We start from the raw sequence: 27,447 nt of genomic DNA, 5'->3' as shown, positions 1-27,447 counted from the left end.
TGTCTGATGATATCTCACACACCACATGGCCAGATAAGGTTGTAAAATGATAAAATTACATTTCCTGGTGAATGCATTTGTCTTGGTTGAAAGCAATGCAAAAGTGCAAAAATGCATCAAAAACGCTATGTGTGAACATAGCCCAAGGAGTGGAGGAGTATTTTTATTTTTGGTTATTTATTTTGCCTTATATACAAGTCATTACCCTGGAAAGGATGTTCCTTAACATACAGTTACAGTGGTGGCCAAAAGTATTGGCACCCCTGCAATTCTGTCAGATAATACTCAGTTTCCTCCTGAAAATGATTGCAATCACAAATTCTTTGGTATTATTATCTTCATTTAATTTGTCTTCAATGAAAAAACACAAAAAGAATTGTCCTAAAGCCAAATTGGATACAATTCCACACCAAACCTAAAAAAGGGGGTGGATAAAAGTATTGGCACTGTTTGAAAAATCATGTGATGCTTCTCTAATTCGTGTAATTAACAGCACCTGTAACTTACCTGTGGCACCTAACAGGTGTTGGCAATAACTAAATCACACTTGCAGCCAGTTAACATGGATTAAAGTTGACTCAACCTTACATAGTTACATAGTTACATGGTTTATAAGGCCGAAAAAAGACAAGCGTCCATCCAGTTCAGCCTATTTCTTGTGCACTGCAGCTATTCCGCAGCGTTGATCCAGGGGAAGGCAAAAAAAAAACATGCGGTATAGGCCAATTTACATAATTGAGGAAAAATTCACTTCCTGACACCAATCTGGCAGTCAGATTAAATCCCTGGATTAATTAACTAAGCATAAGATGTAATTTTATTGTTCTCAAGAAAGGCGTCCAGGCCTCTCTTGAACTCATTAAGTGAGTTGGACATCACCACTTCCTCTCCCAGAGAGTTCCAGAGTCTCATGGCTCTGACCATAAAGAATCCCCTTCTATGCTGGTGCAGGAACCTCCTTTCCTCCAGACGCATAGTGTGCCCCCTCGTCTTTGTCACCATCCTTGGTATAAACAGGTCATGGGAGAGATCTCTGTACTGCCCCCTGATGTATTTATACATGTTTATGAGGTCTCCCCTAAGCCTTCTCTTTTCCAATGTAAATAGGCCTAATTTTGACAACCTCTCTGGGTATTCTAGTCCCTCCATTCCCTTAGTCGCCCTCCTTTGTACCCTCTCTAGCTCCAATATGTCTTTCCTGAGCACCGGAGCCCAGAACTGTGCACAATATTCTAAGTGCGGCCTTACCAGCGCTTTATACAGAGGAAGAACAATGTTCTCATCATATGCCCCTATTCCTCTTCTGATGCATGCCATGACTCTATTTGCCTTCGCAGCTGCTGCCTGACGCTGGGCACTCCAATTTAATTTGCTGTTAACCAAGACGCCCAGGTCCTTCTCCATGTCAGATTTCCCCAACGGTTTCCCATTTAATATGTATGGGTGACTGCTGTTTTTCTTTCCCATGTGCATGACCTTACATTTATCGGCATTGAACCCCATTTGCCATTTTTTGGCCCAACTCCCCAATTTGTCTAAATCCTCCTGTAGCTGTGCCCTATCCTCATCTGTATTAACTACTTTACAAAGTTTAGTATCATCTGCAAATATTGCTATTTTACTATGCAACCCTTCCACTAGATCATTAATAAATATATTAAATAATATAGGGCCCAAGACAGACCCTTGAGTCACCCCGCTAGTAACCCTGACACACCCTGAGCTTACTCCATTGATAACCACCCTCTGCTTTCTATCACTCAGCCAGCTATTTACCCACTTGCACACATTATCCCCCAGACCAAGCATTCTCATTTTATATACCAATCTTTTGTGTGGCACGGTATCAAACGCTTTGGAGAAGTCAAGGTATACAACATCCACTGACTCTCCCCGGTCCAGCTGTGAGCTCACCTCCTCGTAGAAGGTGATCAGGTTTGTTTGGCAGGAGCGATCCCTCATGAATCCATGTTGATATGGAGTTAGACACTTATTATCATTAAGATATTCTACAATAGCATCTCTAAGAAATCCTTCAAACAGATTACCCACAACAGACGTTAAGCTGACTGGTCTATAGTTCCCAGGGTCACTTTTAGACCCCTTTTTGAATATTGGTACCACATTTGCTTGGCGCCAGTCTAGTGGGACAGTCCCTGTCCATAAAGAGTGCTTGAATATAAGATACAGCGGCCTGTCTATCTCATTACTTAATTCTTTTAGTACCCGGGGGTGTATGCCATCTGGGCCTGGTGACTTGTCTATTTTGATATTATTTAGGCGTTTCTGAACTTCCTCCTGGGTTAGGTGGGTGATATTTAGCGGAGGGTTTACTTTATCACTCTGCATTTCCTCCGATAAATTGTTTTCTTTTGTGAAAACAGTGGAGAAGAAGCTATTGAGTAGGTTTGCTTTACCCTCATCGCCCTCTAGGATTTTACCCAGGTTATTTTTCAATGGGCCAACTCCATCAGTTTTAATCCTTTTACTGTTTATATAGTTAAAGAACAGTTTGGGATTCGTTTTACTTTCCTTGGCAATTAGTCTCTCTGTCTCCTCTTTTGCTATTCTTATTTGTTTCTTACAGATTTTGTTTTTTTCCCTATAAGATATTAGCGCTTCCTCGCTGCCTTCTTGTTTAAGTTTACCGAAAGCCTTTTTTTTGTTTTTCATTGCCCTCTTGACTTCCTTATTTAGCCACATTGGCTTCCTCCTATTCCTAGCCCTTTTATTCCCATAAGGTATGTACCTTCTACAGTGACTATGTAGGACTGTTTTGAAAATTTCCCATTTTCTATTCGTGCTCCTATTACTAAAGATACTATCCCAGTCTATAAGGTGAAGGGCATCTCTTAGCTGATCAAACTTTGCCCTCCTGAAGTTCAGTGTTTTTGTGACTCCCTTGCTGGGCTCCCTACTGAAGCACATGTGGAATTGTATAATGTTGTGGTCACTATTTCCCAGGTGCCCCCCGACCTGCACCTCAGTTATTCTGTCTGGCCTGTTAGTTAATATTAAGTCTAAAAGGGCCGTCCCTCTAGTTGGTTCCTGCACAAGTTGTGACAAATAATTGTCTTTGATAATTGACAGAAACCTGTTTCCTTTCTGAGATCTACAGCTTTCGGTTTCCCAGTCTATATCGGGGTAGTTGAAGTCCCCCATAATAATCACCTCGTTATTTTTTGCTACTTCGTCTATTTGTCTCATTAATAGACTTTCCGTGGCTTCTGCTATATTTGGTGGTTTATAACAGACTCCTATGATAATTTTATTATTGTTTTTTGCCCCATGTATCTCCACCCATAAGGACTCGACCTCCTCATTTCCCTCCCATACATCCTCCCGTATTGTAGGCTTTAGACACGTCTTTACATATAGACAGACTCCACCCCCTTTCCGACTTCTTCGATCCCTTCTAAACAGACTGTAACCCTGTAAGTTAACTGCCCAGTCATAGCTTTCATCTAACCATGTCTCGGTTATTCCCACTATGTCATAGTTACCTGTAGATATTTCTGCTTCCAGTCCATCCATCTTGTTTGCCAGGGTCCTGGCATTTGCTAGCAAGCAGTTTACACGATTTTGTTTTGTTCCAATCTTCTTCCTGTGGATTGTATTTGAAATTTTCTTACCTCCCTTCCAAGTATCTTGTCTTGGACCTTCTTTGTCGCACTTCATATCTTTCATTAGTATGTTCTCTGGTTGCATGTTCGTGTCCGGCGTTTTTCTTCCCATCTCCTCTTCTTCTAGTTTAACGCCCTCCTGATGAGTGTTGCGAGTCTCCTGGCGAATGTGTGTTTCCCAGGTTTGTTGAGGTGTAGTCCGTCTCTGGCAAGGAGTCCGTCATAGAGGTAATTCACACCGTGGTCCAGGAATCCAAATCCTTGTTGTCTGCACCATCGTCTCAGCCAGTTGTTCACATGAAGGATCCTGTTCCATCTCCTGACACCATGCCCGTCTACTGGAAGGATAGAAGAAAAAACTACCTGCGCATCCAGTTCTTTTACTTTCTTCCCCAATGCTTCAAAGTCCTTGCAGATTGTCGGTAGGTCCTTCTTTGCCGTGTCATTGGTGCCAACATGTATCAGAAGAAATGGGTGGACATCCTTGGAACTGATGAGCTTCGGTATCCTATCGGTAACATCCTTGATCTTCGCCCCTGGGAGGCAGCATACTTCTCTTGCGGTTATGTCCGGTCTGCAGATAGCTGCTTCTGTTCCTCTCAGTAGTGAGTCTCCCACCACCACCACCACTCTTCTTCCCTTCTTGGCTGTCCTTTTTCTTGTCGCTTCTGGGTGTTTCTGGGTACTCTTTGCTTTTTTGCTTGCTGGTAGTTCCTCATCCTTAGGTGTGCCATCTTCGTCCTCCACAAGTCCTTGGAATCTGTTTCTCAGTTGTGTGGTTGGTGGTGTCTCCATGGTCTTCTTGCTTCTTTTGGTCACTTGCCTCCACTTGTCTGCCTCTGGAGGTTCTCTGACGCTTCCTTCACTTTCCGTGACCAGTAGTGACGCTTCTGTTCTGTCCAGGAAGTCTTCATTTTCCTTGATGAGTTTTAATGTCGCAATTCTTTCTTCCAGTCCCCGCACCTTTTCTTCTAAAAGAGCCAGTAGTCTACACTTCTGGCAGGTGAAGTTGGTTTCAGCTTCTGGTCGATCTGTGAACATGTAGCACATGTTGCAGCTCACCATGTAGGTTGTCACATCTGCCATGCTGCTCCTTGTCCCTGCTGACTTGATGTCTGTCTTCTTTCTTGTGATATCCTAGGATAAACAAATTAAACACATTCAGCTGGTCCCGGCTGTACCCAACGATCTTCTAGCTGAAGGAGACTCTTCGCTTTTCCCAGAAGGCACCTGGAATATGCAAAGTGTCCTCTTCAAGCTTCAATCCCTGGTTTGGCGATGCTTTCCAAGCAGCTGGTCCCGGCTGTACCCAACTATCTTCTAGCTGAAGGAGACTTTTCGCTTTTCCCAGAAGGCACCTGGAATATGCAAAGTGTCCTCTTCAAGCTTCAATCCCTGGTTTGGCGATGCTTTCCAAGCAGCTGGTCCCGGCTGTACCCAACGATCTTCTAGCTGAAGGAGACTCTTCGTTTTTCCCAGAAGGCACCTGGAATATGCAAATTGTCCTCTTCAAGCTTCAATCCCTGGTTTGGCGATGCTTTCCAAGCAGCTGGTCCCGGCTGTACCCAACGATCTTCTAGCTGAAGGAGACTCTTCGCTTTTCCCAGAAGGCACCTGGAATATGCAAATTGTCCTCTTCAAGCTTCAATCCCTGGTTTGGCGATGCTTTCCAAGCAGCTGGTCCCGGCTGTACCCAACGATCTTCTAGCTGAAGGAGACTCTTCGTTTTTCCCAGAAGGCACCTGGAATATGCAAATTGTCCTCTTCAAGCTTCAATCCCCGGTTTGGCGATGCTTTCCAAGCAGCTGGTCCCGGCTGTACCCAACGATCTTCTAGCTGAAGGAGACTCTTCGCTTTTCCCAGAAGGCACCTGGAATATGCAAATTGTCCTCTTCAAGCTTCAATCCCTGGTTTCAAACCTCTGTCCTGTGTCCTTGTGTGTACCACATTGAGCATGGAGAAATGAAAGAAGACCAAAGAACTGTCTGAGGACTTGAGAAACCAAATGTGAGGAAGCATGAGCAATCTCAAGGCTACAAGTCCATCTCCAAAGACCTGAATGTTCCTGTGTCTTCCGTGCGCAGTGTCATCAAGAAGTTTAAAGCCCATGGCACTGTGGCTAACCTCCCTAGATGTGGACGGAAAAGAAAAATTGACGAGAGATTTCAATGCAAGATTGTGCGGATGGTGGATAAAGAACCTCGACTAACATCCAAACAAGTTCAAGCTGCCCTGCAGTCCGAGGGTATAACAGTGTCAACCCGTACTATCTGTCGGCGTCTGAATGAAAAGGGACTGTATGGTAGGATACCCAGGAAGACCCCACTTCTCACCCCGAGACATAAAAAAGCCAGGCTGGAGTTTGCCAAAACTTACCTGAGAAAGCCTAAATCGTGTTGTAAGAATGTTCTCTGGTCAGATGAGACAAAAGTAGAGCTTTTTGGCAAAAAGCATCAACATAGAGTGTACAGGGAAAAAAAAGAGGCATTCAAAGAAAAGAATACGGTCCCTACAGTCAAACATGGCGGAGGTTCCCTGATGTTTTGGGGTTGCTTTGCTGCCTCTGGCACTGGACTGCTTGACCGTGTGCATGGCATTATGAAGTCTGAAGACTACCAACAAATTTTGCAGCATAATGTAGGGCCCAATGTCAGAAAGCTGGGTCTCCCTCAGAGGTCATGGGTCTTCCAGCAGGACAATGACCCAAAACACACTTCCAAAAGCACTATAAAATTGTTTGAGAGAAAGCACTGGAGACTTCTAAGGTGGCCAGCAATGAGTCCAGACCTGAATCCCATAGAACACCTGTGGAGAGATCTCAAAATGTCAGTTTAGAGAAGGCACCCTTCAAATATCAGGGACCTGGAGCAGTTTGCCAAAGAAGAATGGTCTACAATTCCAGCAGAGCATTGTAAAAAACTCATTGATGGTTACCAGAAGCTGTTGTTCGCAGTTATTTTGGCTAAAGGTTGTGCAACCAAGTATTAGGCTGAGGGTGCCAATACTTTTGTCTGGCCCATTTTTGGAGTTTTGTGTGAAATGAACAATGATTTGATTTTTGCTTCATTCTCTTTTTTGTTTTTTCCTTGCAAGCAAATTAAATGAAGATAATAATACCAAAGAATTTGTGATTGCAATCATTTTCAGGAAGAAACTGAGTATTATCTGACAGAATTGCAGGGGTGCCAATACTTTTGGCCACCACTGTAGGTCCATATATATTTGGACAGAGACAACATTTTTCTAATTTTGGTTCTAGACATTACCACAATGAATTTTAAACAAAACAATTCAGATGCAGTTGAAGTCCAGACTTTCAGCTTTCATTTGAGGGTATCCATATTAAAATTGGATGAAGGGTTTAGGAGTTTCAGCTCCTTAACATGTGCCACCCTGTTTTTAAAGGGACCAAAAGTAATTGGACAATTGACTCCAAGGCTATTTCATGGACAGGTGTGGGCAATCCCTTCGTTATGTCATTCTCAATTAAGCAGATACAAGCCCTGGAGTTGATTTGAGGTGTGGTGCTTGCATTTGGAAGGTTTTGCTGTGAAGTAAACATGTGGTCAAATGAGCTCTCCATGCAGGTGAAACAAGCCATCCTTAAGCTGCAAAAACAGAAAAAACCCATCCGAGAAATTGCTACAATATTAGGAGTAGCAAAATCTACAGTTTGGTACATCCTGAGAAAGAAAGAAAGCACTGGTGAACTCATCAATGCAATAAGACCTGGGCGCCCACGGAAAACAACAGTGGTGGATGATCACAGAATAATCTCCATGGTGAAGAGAAACCCCTTCACAACAGCCAACCAAGTGAACAACACTCTCCAGGAGGTAGGCGTATCAATATCCAAATCTACCATAAAGAGAAGACTGCATGAAAGTAAATACAGAGGGTTCACTGCACGGTGCAAGCCACTCATAAGCATCAAGAATAAAAAGGCTAGACTGGACTTTGCTAAAAAACATCTAAAAAAGCCAGCACGGTTCTGGAAGAACATTCTTTGGACAGATGAAACCAAGATCAACCTCTACCAGAATGATGGAAAGAGAAAAGTATGGCGAAGGCGTGGTACAGCTCATGATCCAAAGCATACCACATCATCTGTAAAACACGGCGGAGGCAGTGTGATGGCTTGGGCATGCATGGCTGCCAGTGGCACTGGGTCACTAGTGTTTATTGATGATGTGACACAGGACAGAAGCAGCCAAATGAATTCTGATGTATTCAGAGCCATACTGTGTGCTCAGATCCAGCCAAATGCAGCCAAACTGATTGGTCGTCGTTTCATACTACAGATGGACAATGACCCAAAGCATAAAGCCAACGCAACCCAGGAGTTTATTAAAGCAAAGAAGTGGAATATTCTTGAATGGCCAAGTCAGTCACCTGATCTCAACCCAATTGAGCAGCATTTCACTTGTTAAAGACGATGTAAATACTTGTATGCCAAAAATGACAAAAGTATTCTTGGGGTGATACCTTTATTGGCTAACCAGAAAATATATATATATGCAAGCTTTCAGAGCACAGAGGCTCCTTCTTCAGGCAAGATTACAAATGAATTCATAAGACAAAAGGCACAGCATTTGAGAGATGTTACAACAAGACATTTGTTCATGAGGTGTAAGTTGTGATGCCTCCTACAGATAAGTTGGGGAGAGCAAATTAGTTTTTTTTGTTGCAAAATGAGAGGCCTTGGGAATGTTTAATTATCTGAAGGTGTGAATTGTGTCCATGTAGTGAGTCATAAAGCCAGGTGTTATATTTAGTCCTGTTGTCAGTGAATTGAACATCCTTATCAATTTGAATTCCCAAATTTTTCTTTCTCTGTTGCCCTTGAAGTGACCTTTTAGTATTAAAACTTTTAGATCTTTCATACAGTGTCCCCGGCCAGAGAAATGTTTTCCCACAGGTGTATCCAGTTCATTCTTAATTGTGTGTCTGTGTAAATTCATTCTCGTTTGCAGCCTTTGCATAGTTTCTCCAATAGAAACTCCTTCTGGGCACCTTGTACATTGCATCATGTACACCGCATTGGAGGATGTACATGAAAAGACATCCATGATTTTGTAGTCCTGATTTGTGTTAGGTATGCAGACTGTATATATATAACACCTGGCTTTATGACTCACTACATGGACACAATTCACACCTCCAGATAATTAAACATTCCCAAGGCCTCTCATTTTGCAACAAAAAAAACTAATTTGCTCTCCCTAACTTATCTGTAGGAGGCATCACAACTTACACCTCATGAACAAATGTCTTGTTGTAAGGCTAAGTGCCCACGTAGCATTTTTCAAGCGTATATGTGACGCGCCCCCTGGGCCAGTGCTGTTAGGGATACCCGGAGCCGGATCAGATGGGGGTTGTAGTCTCCGAGTGGCTGTGACCCGGTCCGTGCCCAGGGTGTCAAACTCAGTGTGTGGCAGTCCTTATGATGTTACTAGATGTTCTTTTGTGTCGACTACGCCACCCGTTGATTTGCGGTCAATACGGCCGCCGCTGCAGCAGAGTCCACTGAGGCTGATGATGTGAGTGCAGCTTAGGTAGTATAACCCCCAACGGGAGGGGTATAGCCTCAGGGGGTCAGCCGTGGAGGATGGTGGTTGTGAAGGTGCAGCAAGGAGACTCAGAGACATAAAATGCAGTTCCAGGGTTTTACTTACTGGTGTTGCTCGGGTCACTGTGTACAGCAGTGACCACCCAAGCCGTGCTGCGTCCACCAGGTCCTGGACTCGGTCAACTCCCAGGCAACTCCGGAGTGTGGTCCTGAGCTCCTTTCTGTCTCTCCCTTCTTCTGGCCGTTCCCACCAGGGATCCACCTAAGTCCGGCTCCCTCGGGCCTCTTGTTGGTCAAGCCTCCTCTGGGCTCCCTGACCCTATTCTTGGTCTGCCTTCCGGGTGGATTTAGTGGGTGGTCGTGGCAGATCCTGCCCACGACCTCCGGTTCCTGGCTAAGGTGTGCTGTAGCCTCTGCCAGCTTGGGATCCGGTACCCTGTTGCCGACCCTTCACCCTATTAGCTCTCTTATGGGCTCTTGGGGTCCCCTCTGCGCCTCTGGGTCTCTCTCTCTTCTCCTCTGCTCTGCTTCTCAGGTTCTCAGACTGACTGACTGACTGACCCTGATCTAAGATGGTTCCCACCTTATATACTCCCTCTATGTGTGAGCTCAGGTGACCAGCACCCAATGAGCTCCTAACTTTACCCAGGCTGCTCCCCCTATCTGCCCCTACACTACTGGGATGTTCCACCCCCCTCCCACTCCAGCCAGGAACAGACACTGTCGTACCTGCACATTTCTCTAGTGGGAGTACCATCGGTCTGTTCCCCGGAAATGGGATGTGTGTAGTGCATGCAGCCTACTAGCTCAGTTCCACACTCCATCCTTACCCGGGAGTGGAATATCACACCTCTGGGTTGAGGTGCAATACCCCTGTAGCAGCCGAATCCTCAGGGTGCTACATATGCTGCAGAATTTCCGCAGCATAAACGCTTGTTAAACGCTAGGTAATCCACCCCCCATGGTCCCCAAGGGGATTCCGCAAGTTTTATGCCCATGCTGCGGATTTTTCCGCAGCGTTTATGCTGCGCTCAAAAATCCGCAGCATGTCCATTAATTTTGCGGAAGCGCGGCGTAATCGCCGCCATTGACTTGCATTGAGACACATATAATCCGTGTCAGTACATTTGTACTCACGGATTACATGCGTTTCAATGTGCGGATGGTACCCAGTTCTGGAGGAGAGGAGACTCTCATCCAGACCTGGGTACCATTGTACCTGTAAAAAAAAGAATAAAATAAAAAATAAAGTTTATATTCACCTTCTGACGGCAGCCGGTCTCCTTCCCTGTGCTTGCGGGCAGGACTGAAGGACCTTCGGTGATGTCATGGTCATGTGACCGCTGGCCCTTCAGTGCAGTGTCCCGCGATCAGCCGGCAGCCAGGAAGGAGCGCAGCAACCACACGCCGGGCCATCGGAGCGTAAGTATAGGTTTATTTTTTTATTTTTAAACATTCTTACGGTCACACTATATAAATTCATGCTGTTTGCATGGATTTATATAGTGTGACCTAGTTGTCAAGCACTTTTCAAGTGATGCTAAAATCACCTGGAAAGCGCTTGTCAACCCGCATGCAGAAACACATGTGAATAACGCTTCAAATCCGCATGTATTTGGCAGGAAAAACGCATGCACAATCTGCATGCGTTTTTTCTGCCAGGGAGATGCAGAAATGCTGCAGAAATTTTCTGCTTCATTTCTGCATCGTGGGCACATAGCCTAACATCTCTCAAATGCTGTGCCTTTTGTCTTATGAATTAATTTGTAATCTTGCCTGTAGAAGGAGCCTCTGTGCTCTGAAAGCTTGCATATATATATATTTTCTGGTTAGCCAATAAAGGTATTTCCCCAAGAATACTTTTGTCATTTTTGGCATACAAGTATTTACATCGATTTTTCTGGCTAACACGGTACCATAATATAACTTTGTATTGTACAACTTGTTAAAGACTAAACTTCAGACAGAAAGGCATACAAACAAACAGCAACTGAAAACCACCACAGTGAAGGCCTCGCAGAGCATCAAAAAGGAGGAAACACAGAGTCTGGTGATGTCCATGAGTTCAAGACTTCAGGCAGTCATTGCCAACAAAGGGTTTCAACCAAGTGCTAGAAATGAACATTTTATTTACAATTATTTAATCTGTCCAATTACTTTTGGTCCCTTTAAAAACAGGGTGGCACATGTTAAGGAACTGAAACTCCTAAACCCTTCATCCAATTTTAATGTGGATACCCTCAAATGAAAGCTGAAAGTCTGAACTTCAACTGCATCTGTATTGTTTTGTTTAAAATTCATTGTGGTAATATCTATTACCAAAATTAGAAAAATGTTGTCTCTGTCCAAATATATATGGACCTAATTGTATTTCCCAGGAAAATCCATTTTGGTTTTGTTTTTGTATGTTTTATTGTGAGTCCGTAAAAGTGGCGTAAAACTCTGACAACGTTGTTGACAGCAGTGACCTGGGAGTCAGAAATGCTTCCAGGGGTCTTCCCCATGCTGTCTCCATGTCATTTGAGCACTGTTCCCATCGATTTGGGCAATTTTTAGGCCCTCTGCAAACCGCCGGGGGGAGTCGCCTGAAAAATGCTTGAGTTTCCCATAGACTTACATTGGGCTCGTTGCTGGGGTCGAGCACCCAAGTATTCCAATGTGATCGACCTGAGCAACGAGTACCCGAGCAACGAGTACCCGAGCATTTTAGTGCTCGGTCATCACTAGTTAGGAGTGATATGTGAGGAGGAGGAGGAGATGTGTGTATGATAGAAAGAGGAGATGTCTTATGTACTGGGTACTGTTATTTCTCCACCTCCTCATGATCGTCATCCCCTTGCAAATAGTCAATGTTGTCATCGATCTGTAGCATACGTTTCTCATGTACTATATACTGTTGCTGCTCCATTTCCCCATATTATTATGGTCATTAATGTTATGACTTCATGATTGTTATCATCTTTGTATTGTCCACAGAACAACCAGTCTTGCGTCTCTCAGGAACTCGTGATCCATGTGCTGGCCGTGTGGAGATTTTCATGGATGGAGTCTGGGGCTCTGTGTGTCATGATGGGTGGGACGCCATGGATGCAGAGATTACATGTCGACAGATGAAGTGTGGCTCAGCTTTGTCAGCACTAGGAGGGTCATATTTTGGAAGTGGACACCCAGAAATCCATCTAAATGAGGTGAACTGCAAAGGCAGTGAGAACGTTTTATGGGAATGTCCAGCGACTGGTACACGAGAGTGTTCAACAAAAGAACATGCAGGAGTTGTCTGTTCAGGTGAGGGGCCACACAGCAGCGTATTGTCTTTTTTGTATTATACCTTTTGGCATCTACAATGTGTCTTTTTCGTTTCTGATTCTGTAGAACATCGGGATGTACGACTATCTGGAGGTGCAAACAACTGTTCAGGTCGTGTAGAAGTCTATCTCAATGGTGTGTGGGCCACCTTGTGTGATACTCACTGGTATGAAGATGATTCTGTAATGCTCTGCAAGTATCTTGGATGTGGACCCTTCCAGGACGTAACGAGACATGAACACTCCCTCAGTACATACGCAGCTTTCCTGTGCTCTAAAGCAAAGTCTCTCCGGGACTGCAAAGTCTATAAGAAGAAACCTCATATGTGCCCACAATCTAAAGCACTTGGGCTAATATGTCAAGGTAAGGACTGTCTAAGACTTCATAAAGGGGACCTCGCACTGTTTGTAGTAGTCACCAAGCCACCAGCAAGTCATTTTGCACTTAAGTTTTAGTCATAACTTAATATTCTGACATTAGGTAGTGAAGGATTTGTACATTGCCTGGGAGTTGCATCCTTTATCTGCGGCAGATGAGGACAATGGCAGAATACCATCATATATCACTGCTGATGGACTCATCTCCTGTATTCATCTTACACATGTGAGTGGTTTCGTGGCCCTGGACATAGTGATGTCTTGTGGAAAAAATAATAATAAAAAAAAAATGCCCAATGAGTTTCCCCTGGCATTTTGGGCGATATATGCTGTACAGAGACAGCTAGCCCTAACTCATGAATCATGAGTGGTAGGGCTCCTCCATTTCTTCCCCCTTACATACAGTTTTTTTGGGGGGTCTGTATTTTCTAAATGAGCAGAATGTAATTCTACAAGTGGACATCTGTTTGGTGATTTTTAAGTGTAAGGCACTGGGAGAATGACTGTCACAATTCTGTTGTCGGTTATCCCGGGACCACGGGCTCCTTCCCTGTCCCTAATGCTAGAGGCGCCATAGCTGACCCTGTTCCCCAGATTACTTCTGAAGGTGAAGACGCCGGGGCCACGTACCTTGTCTGAGCTCCTGAATCCGCCCTGAGTCTGCTCCCTCCCCCCACCCAGGGAAGAGGGGAGTAGTAGTGTTTGGCAGTACACAAACTAGACTAACAAGGTAATACAAACATGGATAAAGGGAAATACCAATCACACAAATATACGACACAAACAACAGAGGTTAACACCAGAGAGTGGAGGATGGGGAAAAACCAAAGTAGGAGAAGGAGAGGATGAACACGCAACAGTCTCAGATAAATCCACCAAACGCCTTCTCAAACAACAAACCACCAAACTCCTAATCATGCAGCATGAAGCTAGCTCTGGCAATGACTACTAACTAGAGTCCAGTATATATAGAAGCGGGGAGTGGGTAACAGTGAACAGCTGAGTGAACAGTGTTACCCACATCAGTGAACAGCATCACCCTGTGAAGCTTTCAAAAACTCTCAACAGCAGATTAACCCCTGTCACTGCTAAAAGAAACCTGCACCGTTTAATATGAAGGTGAAATGCTTCTAATGAGTGCAGGAGTAGGAGGAATTGGACACTGCCGTCTTCTGGCTCCTCTCTGTCGAGGTAAACCCGTGACAATGTCTCTTGTGAAGGGCAGCAAACCGGAAAAACGTGTTATGTGTATGCTGAGCCTTCCATGGGAGTTTCCATAGCTGGGCTTCCCAGCACATCACTGGCAGTTTACTGAATAATTGGTCCTTATCCCCATCAATAGTCACTGCTATCAGGGTTACAGGTGGAGGGCACCTTGCTAAAGAGGCAGCTGTTATGAACCTGTCCCAGGGAACCTTTGCTTCGCTTGCTTCCCTCGTGGCGCTACCCTCTGTTGTGCTCCACATTGAGTTTTGCAAGTTACCCAGCATGGCTCTGTCCTCATCTCCCTTGGATCTTAAAGCCTACTAAGACACAACTATGTTTTAGGATTGGGTTTCTAGAATCTTGCTTTTAGTGTGCTTCTACTTGTAAAACCTGATTGTTTACCCTCACTCTTCCCTCTCTTTTTATTACTGGACTTTGTTTAGATTGCTTTAATTTTTTCTGGGTTCCATTGTAACTGTACTACTAGCTCTGTGACTTCTGATTGTCCAAGTCCAGCTGCATCAATGAGCAGAGTCCATATACCCAACCTCACCTGAAGCTTTGTGGATTCTCCTCACCATGTGAATTCCACAGCTGCAGCAGCTACCATACCATTGTCATGGGATACGAACCATTTGACTGACCTGGTGTGCAACTTGCTGTCTGCTAATGTGAACTTATCAAGCCCGTTCAAGGTCTCACAGCCTGTATGGACTTCTTGGGAGACATTTCCAGATTTATATTTGTCCACTTCTGCATGTTTTAATAACGATCCTAAGGCTTGCCAGGGTTTTATGAACCAATGCACCATACACAGCTCCAAAGTGGCTTAGATTTTTTTCTTTGTCTGAAAATTCCTTGCTGTGGGCTGCGCCTTTGTGGGAGTGGAACGACGTTATGATGCATACCCTACCATTCTTCCTGACTGTCTTCGGTTGAGTATTTGATGAACCAGGTAGCGTTCATTAAGCTCTTAATTCCATACTGCCGTTAAGAAAAGGGACTTACTCTGTGGAACATTATGCCATCCAGTTCCATACCCGGTCTGATGATTTGGCCTTGAACAATGACGCTCTCCTGACTGTCTTCTACGCCGACCTGTCTAATCAGCTCAAGGAATAACTAACCAGATCACCCAGTGGGGAATATCTTGATTTAGTAATTTTATCAAAGCTCTATCTTAACCACCTTCTCTGAAACTCTGCTCTGCATTAACTGCCTCCAATTTGCCTGTTACCTATCAGGGCTTTACAGATGTCTTCTCAAAGATTGTGTCATTTTCCTCCTTCTTGGCACAGAACCAGCCAGAGGAAGAGTTTATACTCTTATATTTCCCAGAGACCGAAGTGATGTCCGCCTACATTAAAAAACTTGGAAAAGGGAGTCATCCAGAAATCTTCATCCCCAGCTGTTGCAGTTGTCTTCTATGTTAAAAAGAAAGATGGAAGACAAAAAGAGACAGGAGCGCAATGTGAGGACACCTGAGATTAAATGAAAAGTAATTGGGGGCCAAAAGGCCACTCACCCCGAAGGTTGCGCACCCTTGCACAACTGCGGTAAAAGCCTGAATGCCGTGTTGTCTAGCTGGAGATGCAGTGGAGCCCAACCGATTGTTGTGCTGCTTCCCAAACACTTCCTGGTTTGTCACGTGAGGTGTCATGTGATGCAGGTCCTGGACGATGTGCAGGCAACAGCGGTGAATGGAAATGTCACTTAGCTCCTCCAAAATAGACAGGGTAGATGGTCAATTGAGACGTTTTATTAAAAAACCTTGTATAATCCACAACGCGTTTCGACAGCACGCAGGCCGTCTTCATCAGGTGATACAAGGGGGTAGGCTTGGAAAGTTTAAAAAGGGTCCAAGAGATGCTGATTGGACCATCAATTAACAACAGGACAATTAACCCCTTATATTAAGATTAGAAACAGATAAAAACTTCAACATTTAAACAACATAATCAAATAACTCTAAAACATAACCCCAAATTTATAACCACAAATTTATAATTAAACAAACAATAGACCCCAAAGAATATATATAAAAAATGCTAAATACTAATAAATAATAAAATTATTATCATAACCGGAGATTCCCAGCCAGTCTCCCATGCCAGTACTAGCCCAGCCACAAGCTGTATAGCGGCTGCAATCTGACGAGGGCAGGCACATTCAGTTTAGAATGGCCATTGACAATAAATACCCTAAAAAACTATAACATTATAAAATTTATAAAATTTATCAAAATTAGTTGAGTTCTAATAATAATAATAATAATAATAATAATAATAAATCAGGTATTTTTAATTTATCAAGTCATGTGCTTAGTGTGGATGAAATATCACTCTTGGAACGTGGGCTATCATTTTGTACAACTGCCCCTCTAGATCTCTTTTCACTTTATTTGGACCTCAATGAGATGTTTAGAAAAATTACAGTACAGCGACATTTCATTTTGGAAAAAAGAAGTATACCCCCTATGGATGCATGTTTAGTTGTAGATCCATCTAATTCCCCTCCCCCTGAGGCAACTTTCATTCATCCAGAGTTTAAGGGTCATTCTAGTAAATTCTACCCTTTACACCACAAGGGATCACATGTTGAAACTTTTCAACAACTGATACTTAAAGAAGTTCGGTCCCTCACGGCTTCTAAGTCAAATGATAATCTCACACAAGGTGAGAGGAGGGCGATTACCTCCCTTAAGAGGAACGAGAATTTGATTATTAAGAAAGCCGATAAAGGGGGAGGGATTGTTCTTATGAATAGGGACTGGTATGTGGGGGAGAGTAAGAGGATCTTGGGCGACCAAGGTTATTATGAGTCACACATGATCCATCAATTGCCATATTTTTAGAATATAATAAATTCATTAAGGAAGCTTACACTGTAGGTCTTTTAAATAAGAAAGAAAAAAATTATTTAGACATACCCCAATATAGAGTACCATATTTTTATTTTCTCCCCAAACTTTATAAGGACCCATTAAATCCCCCCGGCCGTCCCATTATTTATGGGGTGGGTTCTATCACTTGCAATTTGTCTCATTTTGTGGATCTATTTTTACAGAAGTATGTAATTAGTTTACCGTCGTATCTTAGGGATTCAACCGAACTTATTAATGAATTGAAAACTATACCCCCCAAGCCAGGTAGACTTCTTCTAACACTTGACGTGTCAGCCTTATATAGTAATATGCCTCATGATTTGGGCCTGAGAGCAGTAGAGTCAGTTTTATCATCTGATGACACCTTGCCCCTACAACAGAAGAATTTTTTATTGGCTGCTATAGGTTTCATTTTAGAGAATAATGTTTTTACTTTTGAGGGATCCTTTTACCGCCAATTGAGGGGCTGCGCAATGGGTACGAGATTTGCACCCAGTTATGCTAATCTCTTTATGGGTGCATTTGAATCTGACTTCATTGCGCAGTCCTTCTTGGGTGGATCCCACATTATTTTATATATGCGTTACATAGACAACTTAATTTTTTTATGGGATGGCACTGAGGATGAAGCACTCCTCTTTGTGGAAGAGCTCAATAAGAATCCTTGGGGTTTATCGTTCACGGCCACCTTGTCCTTTTCAGCTATCCAATTTTTGGACCTGTTGGTGCGGTTCGATGACACGGGGGGACTGTTCACGTCAACCTTTTTTAAGTCTGTTGATGTGAACAGCTATTTGAGGTTTGACAGTGGACACCTCCCCGGTTAGATTCGAAACGTACCATATGGCCAATATTGGAGAATACGCAAAAATTGCACGCGAGATTCTGATTTTTTTAATGAATCCCACATTTAAAAAAATCGTTTTCTGGAAAAAGGTTACCCTAAGCGGCTTCTACAAGATGCATTTAATAAAACAAAAAGCCTCACACAAGAATTGTGTGTTGATAAGGTGCTGAATTCTAGATCATCCGTAGGTACATCTAATGGTATTTCGCGGTGGAGTTTGGTAACAACTTTTTGCCAACCCCGCAATACTGTATATAAACTATTACAGAAATATTGGTATATTTTAAGAGCTGATCCAATACTATCCAACACTCTCCCTGAGAAGCCAATGGTCATTTATAGGAAGAATAGGAGTCTACAAAACCGTGTGGCACCTAGTAACATGACTATTAAAAGAGCTGCGGCACACAAATCTAATATTGGTAATATGGGCTGTTACCAATGTCGCAGCCCCAGATGTCTGTGTTGTCACACTATTGTTGATGGAGCACTAAATTTTACATCTAGTACGACTGGGGAAACTTTTTTGATCAAACATAGATTAACATGTCAATCCACTTATGTGGTATATCTCTTAGAATGCACATGCGGCCTACAGTATGCGGGCCGCACTGTGCAAACTATGCATGCTCATTTGCATAAGCACAGGCAAAATATTCGGAACGGGTATCTAATGTATAGTCTTTCTAAACATTTTAATGCTGTACATCATAGAGATCCCAATAAGATGACCCTTAAAATTATTGACCAAATAGACAAAAAGGAATCACATTGCTTATCGAATCTTATCAAAAAAGAAAGTTTTTGGATTTTCAAATTGGCTGTGCTCCGGCACTCTGTGAATGTGATCTTTCATGATGTCCTGTAAGAAACAAAAGAAACTAGGAGTAAAATTGGCTTACAAACAGGAATTTATTTATTAATCAATAGGTATACAGTACCAAATTTTAAATATCATGAGCATAAAAATGGGGGACAAAAAAGTGCAAAGTGCCTATCCAAAGCCCCCAAGATGTAATGCGTCCCATCCCTGTACAATAGAATCACTATGGCCGCAAAGGAGCCCACATAGCTAGTCAGGGGTAAAAGTATAGAGTGATCCTACCATAATTAGATCGCACTCACCAGTAAACTAGTGACCTGAGCAGGTATGGAAAGGACTCAACTTGCCATGTGGCAGAAAATGTGTACTCACCGCAAGGACAGGACCAGACTGGATGAGAATGCAAAGTGGGGGGGGGGGGGCCACAAGGTAGGAGGCGCACCTCAACGAGCGTGTCGCTGTCACAAGGCTGCTTTCTCAAGAGGGAGTACTGTGTCAGTACATGCTAGTCTATGTGGCCAACATCCTAATCCTCTCCAAAGAGTCCTCGACTTTGCTAGTTATGAACGGCAATTCATTAAAAGCTACTCTTTAATGGTTGCCTCTCTTATGGAAGGGCGCTAGTTCTCAAAACTGATGAGAGTCTGGTATTCAAACTTTTAAAGAACTCAAATTTTGTTTTTCTACTGCTCCAGTTCTGCACCATATTGATGTAGACAGACCGTTTTTCATTGAATTGAGTGCCTGTGCTAGTAATGTAGGAGCAGTTCTCTCAAGTTTCCCCTGGAACAAGAAATCATGTCTATGGGTTCTTCTCTAGGAAATTTTCTCCAGCAGAACGGAATTATTCCATTGGTGACCGTTGGTTCTTAGCCATAAAATTAACAGTTGAGGAATGGCGATATCTTTTTGAAAGAGCCAAGTTCCCGGAGACCATCTTTTGTGATCAGGAAATCGCCTTGGCGTATTTTCAGTCAACTCATCGGCTGAATTTCTTCCAAGATCGATACTCTGTCTTCTTTTAATGATTTCATTTCACCCTCAATTATTGTCCTGTTGAGAGTAAACACAGCTGTTCTCCCTATCCATATCTTTTGATCCTTCTCATACATCTGATGATCTGCTCTCACATTCAGTTGAACCTGAATATATTGTTGCTGCCGTCTCTTCTGCTCCCAATTCTCCACCTAAGGGATGTTTTCTGGTTTCACAGGCACTTGGCTGAAAAGTCTTATCCTGGGCACATTCTTTCTTCTTCTCTGGTCACTTGGGAGTTAAACGAACAGCTGAACTTCTTTCCGATATCTATTGATGGCTTAAATGGACACAGGATGTCAACGAGTTCGTAGTATCTTGCCCTCAGTGTTAGAAGTTCAAGTCCTCCCATCAAGAACTTCTTCTTGGTCTCCTTCAGCTTCTTCCTATTCAGTTAGAATCCTCCTGTTTGTTTTTTCCATCTTGTGTTTTGCGGTCACGTGACCACCTGCCTTTATATTCCAGCTCCTCCCTTCTGGCTGTGCTGGACTTCAGTGTTTGACTGTTTTTGTAGCCAGGTGCTTCGGTGCCTATCTCTGTCAGTTCGCTTGGCCCTTCTAGTACCTTTTTGTCTGTTTGTCTTTTTGTGTTCTGCAACAACTTCTCTGTTTAGGAGGTGTCCCATTTTTGTCCCAGTCCTTAGTTCTTTTAGGGACCCCTCCCCTTATGCTTTAGGTCTTCGGTCACACTAGCCGAGGACTAAGGCGGGTCTGTTCGCTAGGAACAGGCAGCCTGCTACATCGTAGGCATTCAGCTTAGTCTTACTGTAGGGATAGCTTTCCCCTATCTTTCCTTAGTTCATGTTGCAGATCATAACAGTAAGTCCAGCCCAAAAAACTAAAAGGAAAGAAATTCGGGGATCAGTATGGTTTCCGTCCAGGATTTGGCTCAACACTTGCAGGGACTGTATCTGGAGGTGTCCGAGCTTCAGCAACACGTGAGTAGCTGTTCTGGAGCGCATTTTGTGGAACCCAAGGTAGGACTGCCTGATGTTTTCTATTGGAAAACAGCAAGATTTTTTTTCCTTTAAAAATGCTTGTTTGTTATATTTTTGTTTGAGACCAAGGTCCTCTGGGAATGAATCACAGCGCATTGATTTTGTTATGTCACTTTGGCGCAAAGAACCACAGGGGTGGGTCTTTTCTCTCCAACCTAATGATCCATGCTTAAGATCTGTAGAATAATTTTTTTTGGCTATGGGTCTATTATATGACGATCCTGATCGAATCTCATTTGCTGAGGCAGAACTCAGGCGCTTGAATCAGGGGTCAGGTGATGTTGAAAATTATTGCACACACTTTAGGAGATGGGCTTCAGACGTCAAATGGAATGATCCTGCTCTGAAATGTCTATTTCTTGCTGGTCTGAGTGAAAGGGTTAAGGATTTGCTAATTGCATTCCCCGCACCTGAGACTCTGCAGGATGCTATGCAATTAGCTGTTCGTGTGGACAGGAGGCTGAGATTTAGACAGAATGAGGTAAAGACTCCTGTAATGCCAGGTCCTAGTCCCCAGAAAATCTGCTCTGATGGCAGAGAACCGATGGAGGTTGGGGCAAAGTCGCTCTTATCTCAGGAAAGAGACTGGAGGTTCACTGAGGGATTGTGTCTTTATTGTGGTAAAGCTGACCATTTGATTAAGTATTGTGAGCGTCGTTTAAGTAAAGAAAAAAAAAAGGTCAGGTACGCCCGTATAGCTTGTTTACGCTCTGCAGGAGTATTTCTTTCAGGGAGTACTACTTTGCAGGAAAATTTGATTGAATTTCAGGTATTTGTGGATTATGGTTCAACACTTAATGTGATTGATAAAGGGTTTTTGGAAAAACTTAAATTGAGATCCAAACCTTTGTCATCACCTATTTCTGTGATTGCAATTGATAACACTCCCTTGAAATGTATTACTCACAAGGTTGCTGCATTTCCCCTCACTATCAATGGAGTTCACCAAGAAATTTTGGACTTGGTTGTATTAGATAATTTACCCTCTCGGTCATTCTAGGATTGCCTTGGTTAAAACTGCACAATCCTTTGCTGGACTGGTCTACTAATGTGATTAAGTCTTGGAGTCCGAAGCGCTATGATAAATGTTGTAATGGTCGCATTGCGGCTGTGGAAAAAGGTGAATTACCAGTACCTATTCAAGATTTTTGGAGGGTTTTTTCGGAGGAGGAGTCGCAAGTTTTACCTCCTCATAGGGATTATGATTGCGCCATTGAGTTTGTTCCGGGAGCTACTCTTCCCAAGAGTCGCTTGTTTAATCTGACTATCCCTGAAAGAAAGGCCTTGGAGGAGTACATACAGACTAGCCTGGCTTCTGGTCACATTAGACCTTCTAAGTCACCTGTGGCAGTTGGATTTTTTTTTGTTAAAAAAAAGGACGGGGGTTTACGTGCATGTCTGGATTTTCGTGAAATGAATAAGATTACCGTAAGCAATTCCTACCCATTGCCGTTAATTCCTAACTAGTGTTGTGCCAACATGCTCGACACTGCTCGGTACTCCCCCGAGCATCACGCTACTCGGGATGTTCGGCGAGCACCGAGCATTTCTGGGTTACTCGGGCGGGAGCTCGGGTCTACGCCCTGCATGTTTGGCTCTCTTTACAGAGCCTATGAACATGCAGGGATTGCCAGCCAGTCACTGTAATGCCGCAGCCATGTTGGTTCTGGACATTACATTGATTGGCTGGCCGCACAGCGTCACCTCGAATATTTAAAACTGGGCGCCGCCATCTTGGACACAGACGGCTGGGATCAGACAGTGTAGGGACAGCGCTGCTGATTTAGGGAGAGATATATACTGCAAAATAGTTAGTGTAGGGTCTGTAAAGGCTGCCAGATCAAACAAACAGTCCTTCTCAGGACTAATATCCATCCCAGATATCAGGCAGGCAGGCAGGCTGTATAGGAGACGCAGTGGTTATACCAGCAAACGTTGCATTACAGTCCTGTGTGCTCCTGTTGCTGAAATTGCTGGACTTAGCTCCAGGTCTCAGGGGCCAGGAAAAATTTTTTTTTCCATCTAAATCCTCTTTTTTTTTTTCCTCCTTCACACTGTACAAATACCCATCTTATTAACCTTTTGTTGCCCCCCCCCCAAAAAAAAAGTGTGTCTGTGACAGTTCAGACACAAATATATTTTTTTAAAAGAGTCTGGTGTAGGCCAGAGAAAAAGTGTGGGTTTGCAGTTCCACAGTTCAAACCTCTGTATTACCCACTTTTGGGCCATTTTTACCTAAAAAAAAACAGTTTGAGTGTGTCGCTCACTGTTCAGCGGCAAATATATCTATTTAAAAAAGTCTGGTATACACCAGTAAATTATAACTGTGGTTTTGCCGTCCCACGGTAAAAAATCTCTATTATCCAGCTTTTGGTATTTTTTCTGTAAAGAAAAACAGTAATAGTGTCTCCTGATTGTCCAGACACCAATATATCTGTTTTAAAGAGTCTGGTATACACCAGTAAATTATAGCTGTGGTTTTGCCGTTCCACTGTAAAAAATCTCTATTATCCTGCTCTTGGCATTTTTTGCCGTAAAAAAAAAATTAATAGTGTCTCCCTGATTGTTCAGACACAAATATATCTGCTGAAAATTATATTTGTTGAAAATAGTCTGTTGTAGGCCAGAGAAATAGAAGTGTGGTTTTGCAGTTCCACGGTTAAAACCTCTGTATTATCCACTTTTAGGCCATTTATACCTAAAAAAACCAGTTTGAGTGTGTCGCTCACTGTTTAGCCGCAAATATATCTATTTAAAATTGTCTAGTATACCCCAGTAAACAATAACTGTGGTTTTGCCATTCCACGGTAAAAAATCTCTATTTTTCAGCTTTTGGTATTTTTTCCGTAAAGAAAAACAGTAATAGTTTCTCCCTGATTGTTCAGATTGTTTAAAAGAGTCGGGTGTAGGCCAGAGAATTAGAACTGTGGTTTTCCTCTTCCACGGTTCTAATCTACTTTTTAGTGCCCTTTTTCCATTGATAGTGCGAGTGTAAGCTATTTTACTTCCTTTACAATGGGCAAGGCGCGTGGCAAGGGACGTGGAACTGGACGTTCTGGTGATGGTGCGTGTAGAGGACGGGGCCGTGGCCAAGGTGAAAATGTGCCACAACCAACAGCCACATCTTCTCGCTCTCACTTCTTGACCTAATTACTATAGAAGCACAGAACAACACCAGTATTGCAAAGTGATCCGTGTGAACAGGTTATTAATTGGATAGCAGATAATACTTCCAGTTACCTGGGCACCACCACCTCCGGTCTGTCTTCCACACGGTCAAATCTTAGTAGCCATGAGTATAGACCGCATACTCCTCCTCACCCTGATGCTCCTTCCTCCCACCATGCCGAGTGTCATCAGACAGCAACTGATCCCACACTTGGACACTCTGAAGAGCTGTTCACTGGTCCATTTCCAGATTTGTGCCCCTCGCCTGCTCCGCTTGAAGTGGTGGAAGAGGAGTTCCCATTTAGCGATGCCCAAATATTTGAACAGCCATGGCCACAGGAAGTCGACGCTGGCAATTTGTCACAAGAGGTGGACGATGACGAGACACAATTGCCAGGAAGTGAGGAGGAGGATCGCGGTGCGCGAGTGGAAGAGGAGGAGGTGGTGGATGATCTAGTAACTGACCCAACGTGGCAGGAGGACATGCAGAGCGAGGCCAGCAGCACACAGGGTGAGGGAGACAGAGTACCCCAACAGGCAGGAAGAAGCAGTATGGTGGCCGCACACAGAAGGCAGGCAACAGTTCCCCATAACACCAACACGAGGGACGTTGCCAGTACAACCTGTAGGTCTTCCAAAGTCTGGAATCTTTTTAAAGACTCTGCTGATAACCCCAAAAAGGCCATTTGTACCACCTGCCATGCCAGCATCAGCAGGGGTAACAAAACTACCAGCCACACCACCACCAGCATGATCAGACACATGGAAGCAAAGCACCCCACTTTGTGGGGTGAACCCCAGGGTCCACGACCAGTGTCAGCGGGTGTCACCACTGTTTCTTCCGCTGTTGTGCATGCAGTAGAACCCCCTGTTGTGTGTGCAAGGCAATCCCCTGTCCATACTGCATGCAAAGATGCCCCCTCCTCTCAGACTTCACTTGTTATGGCAGTTTCTCAAGAAACAGCATCAACGCCCACGTCCCACCGCAGCGTTCAATTGTCCATATCCCAGACCTTTGAACGAAAGCGGAAATTCGCAGCCAATGCCCCACAGGCCACAGTCCTAAATTCGCACATTTCATGACTGCTTGCGTTGGAAATGCTGCCTTTTAGGCTGGTGGAGACGGAGTCCTTCCGCAACGTTATGGCGGTGGCCGTCCCTCGGTACTCGGTCCCCAGCCGACACTATTTTGCCCGGTGTGCCATCCCCGCACTACACAAGCACGTGTCCCAAAACATCTGCCGTACCCTCAACATCGCAGTTACTGGGAGAGTCCACCTGACAACGGACACATGGACAAGTGCTTGTGGCCAGGGACGGTACATCTCCCTGACAGCACACTGGGTAAACATAGTGGAAGCCGGGACCCAGTCGGACCTTGGGACGGAACACATCCTCCCCACACCGAGGATTGCGGGCCCTATGTCAGTCAGAGTTGCCCCCACAGTGTACAGCTCCTGCACATCCTCCTCCTCCTCCTCCTCATGTTCAGCCTCCATCTCAGATATCACCACATCAGTTACAAGCTGGAAGCACTGCAGTACTGCCTTAGCCAAGCAGTAACAGGCTGTGCTGAAACTCAGAAGCTTAGGTGATAAACCTCACACTGCTTGTGAGTTGTGAACAGCTGTGAAAGAGCAGGCAGATCTGTGGCTGAGACCGCTGAACCTACATCCAGGCATGGTCGTGTGTGACAATGGCCGTAACCTGGTGGCGGCTCTGAGGCGAGGCGAGATCACACATGTACCATGCATGGCTCATGTGCTTAACCTTGTGGTTCAGCGGTTTCTTAAATCGTACCCCGAGTTGCCAGATCTGCTCGTCAAAGTACGCCGCCTGTCAGCTAATTTTCAGAAGTCGGCTACAGCTTCCACCGCCCTTGCTGTGTTGCAGCAGCGTTTGCAGCTTCCGGCACACCGACTGGTGTGTGATGTCCCCACACTTTGGAACTCTACCCTCCACATGTTGCAAAGGATTTGTGAGCAGAAGAGAGCAGTTGTGGAGTACCAGCTGCAACAAGGCCGTTGATATTCAGGTCAGACTCCACACATCAGACCTCAGGAGTGGACCTGGATGTCTGACATATGTGCCATCCTGACAAACTTTGAGGAGTCCACCAAGATGGTGAGTGGTGATGACGCCATCATTAGCATCAGCATCCCACTTGTCTGTCTTTTGCAACGCTCTCTGCAGAGAATTAAAGAGGAGGCATTGCAGCCAGAGTATGATGAGATGGATCAAGAAGCCGTAGGGGGCGATTACACACAGCCCAGCCTTATCTCATCCCAATGTGCATTGTGGAACAATGAGGGAGAGGAGGAAGAGGAGGAGGAAGAACAGGAGCTGGTATCATGCGCTGTAGACGGTAGTACCTGTACAACTGTCATACCATCGGTTCAGCGTGAGTGGCCTGAGGACAGGGGGGAGGAGGAGGAGGAGAGCATGGTCAGTCGCCATCTTGATGAGAACACGGAAGTCTTGCCCGTTACCAGTCTAGCACGCATGGCTGACTTTATGTTACGCTGCCTTAACCGTGACCATCGCATTGTCAAAATGTTGGGTGACAGTCATTACTGGTTGGTGACACTTTTAGACCCCCGCTACAAGGAGAACTTTCACTCTCTTATTCCTGAGGTGGAGAGGTCTACAAAAATGGGGCAGTACCAGAAGGCCCTTGCTGCAGAACTGTTAAAAAAATTCCCATCTGAACACTCTAGCGGCAGAGGTCACACTTCATTGCCCAACCAAGGCGTACAGGCGAGAGAGACACAACTCCAATCCAGCAGAGGCAGGGGAACACTATCAACGTTCTGGGACAGTTTTCTGAGACCTGCCCAGCTTACAGGCCCTGAGGTGCGGGGTACTCTCACAAGGAGTGGAAAGTTTCAAAAGATGGTGAGGGAGTACCTTGCCGACCGTACCAGCGTCCTCCGTGATTCCTCTGTGCCTTTTAATTATTGGGTATCCAAGCTGGACACTTGGAATGAACTCGCTCTGTACGCCTTGGAGGTCCTGACCTGCCCTGCCGCTAGCGTGTTATCGAAGCTTGTTTTTAGTGCCGCTGGGGGAATTATAACTGATAAGCGCACTCGCAACTGACAGTGCTGACAAGCTGACCCTTATCAAAATGAACAAGGGCTGGATTGGGCCAGACTTCTCATCACCACCAAATGACAGTAGAGTAACATAAAGTCAAATCCACTGTGTTATTTCGGAAGGTGCATTCCCATGCACCGCTTCACATCCACACATGGGTATACGCTTCCTCATTTCGGCTGTTTTTTCTCCTTATCATCAGCCTCCACCACCACTATACCACCAGGGTGACCGTGGTCCATGTTGCCAGCATTGCAAGTTCCTCCGTCCTAATTTTTGGCACCTTTTGCTTGGAAGGCATAGGCAAAGACTATGGGAGACCCAATCCCCAATAATGGGAATAATGTTTTTAATATGCTGTACTGCATGGCTCTTGTAAGGGGCATTGCAAGTTCCTCTGTCTTAATTTTTGGCAGCTTTTGCTTGGAAGGCATAGGCAAAGACTATGGGAGTCCCACTCCCCAATAATGTGAATAATGTTTTTAATATGCTGTACTGCATGGCTCTTGTAAGGGG

At 44.4% G+C, this 27,447-nt stretch overlaps 1 protein-coding gene across 1 annotated transcript in view; it reads left to right on the top strand.

Annotated features, from left to right (window-relative positions):
* Positions 1-27,447, top strand: part of LOC141257881 (T-cell differentiation antigen CD6-like) — a 217,246-nt gene that overhangs the window by 26,273 nt on the left and 163,526 nt on the right. Inside the window, exons 4-5 of the mRNA XM_073672888.1 lie at positions 12,169-12,477; positions 12,565-12,861. Of these exons, the coding sequence (XP_073528989.1) occupies positions 12,169-12,477; positions 12,565-12,861 (606 nt within the window). The remainder of the gene's footprint in view (positions 1-12,168; positions 12,478-12,564; positions 12,862-27,447) is intronic.

The sequence above is a fragment of the Phyllobates terribilis genome, unplaced genomic scaffold (assembly GCF_046119375.1).
Source record: "Phyllobates terribilis strain yellow unplaced genomic scaffold, ASM4611937v1 Scaffold_3__8_contigs__length_932513732, whole genome shotgun sequence".
NCBI lineage: Eukaryota > Metazoa > Chordata > Amphibia > Anura > Dendrobatidae > Phyllobates > Phyllobates terribilis.
This window is presented reverse-complemented; position numbering and strand designations above follow the sequence as displayed.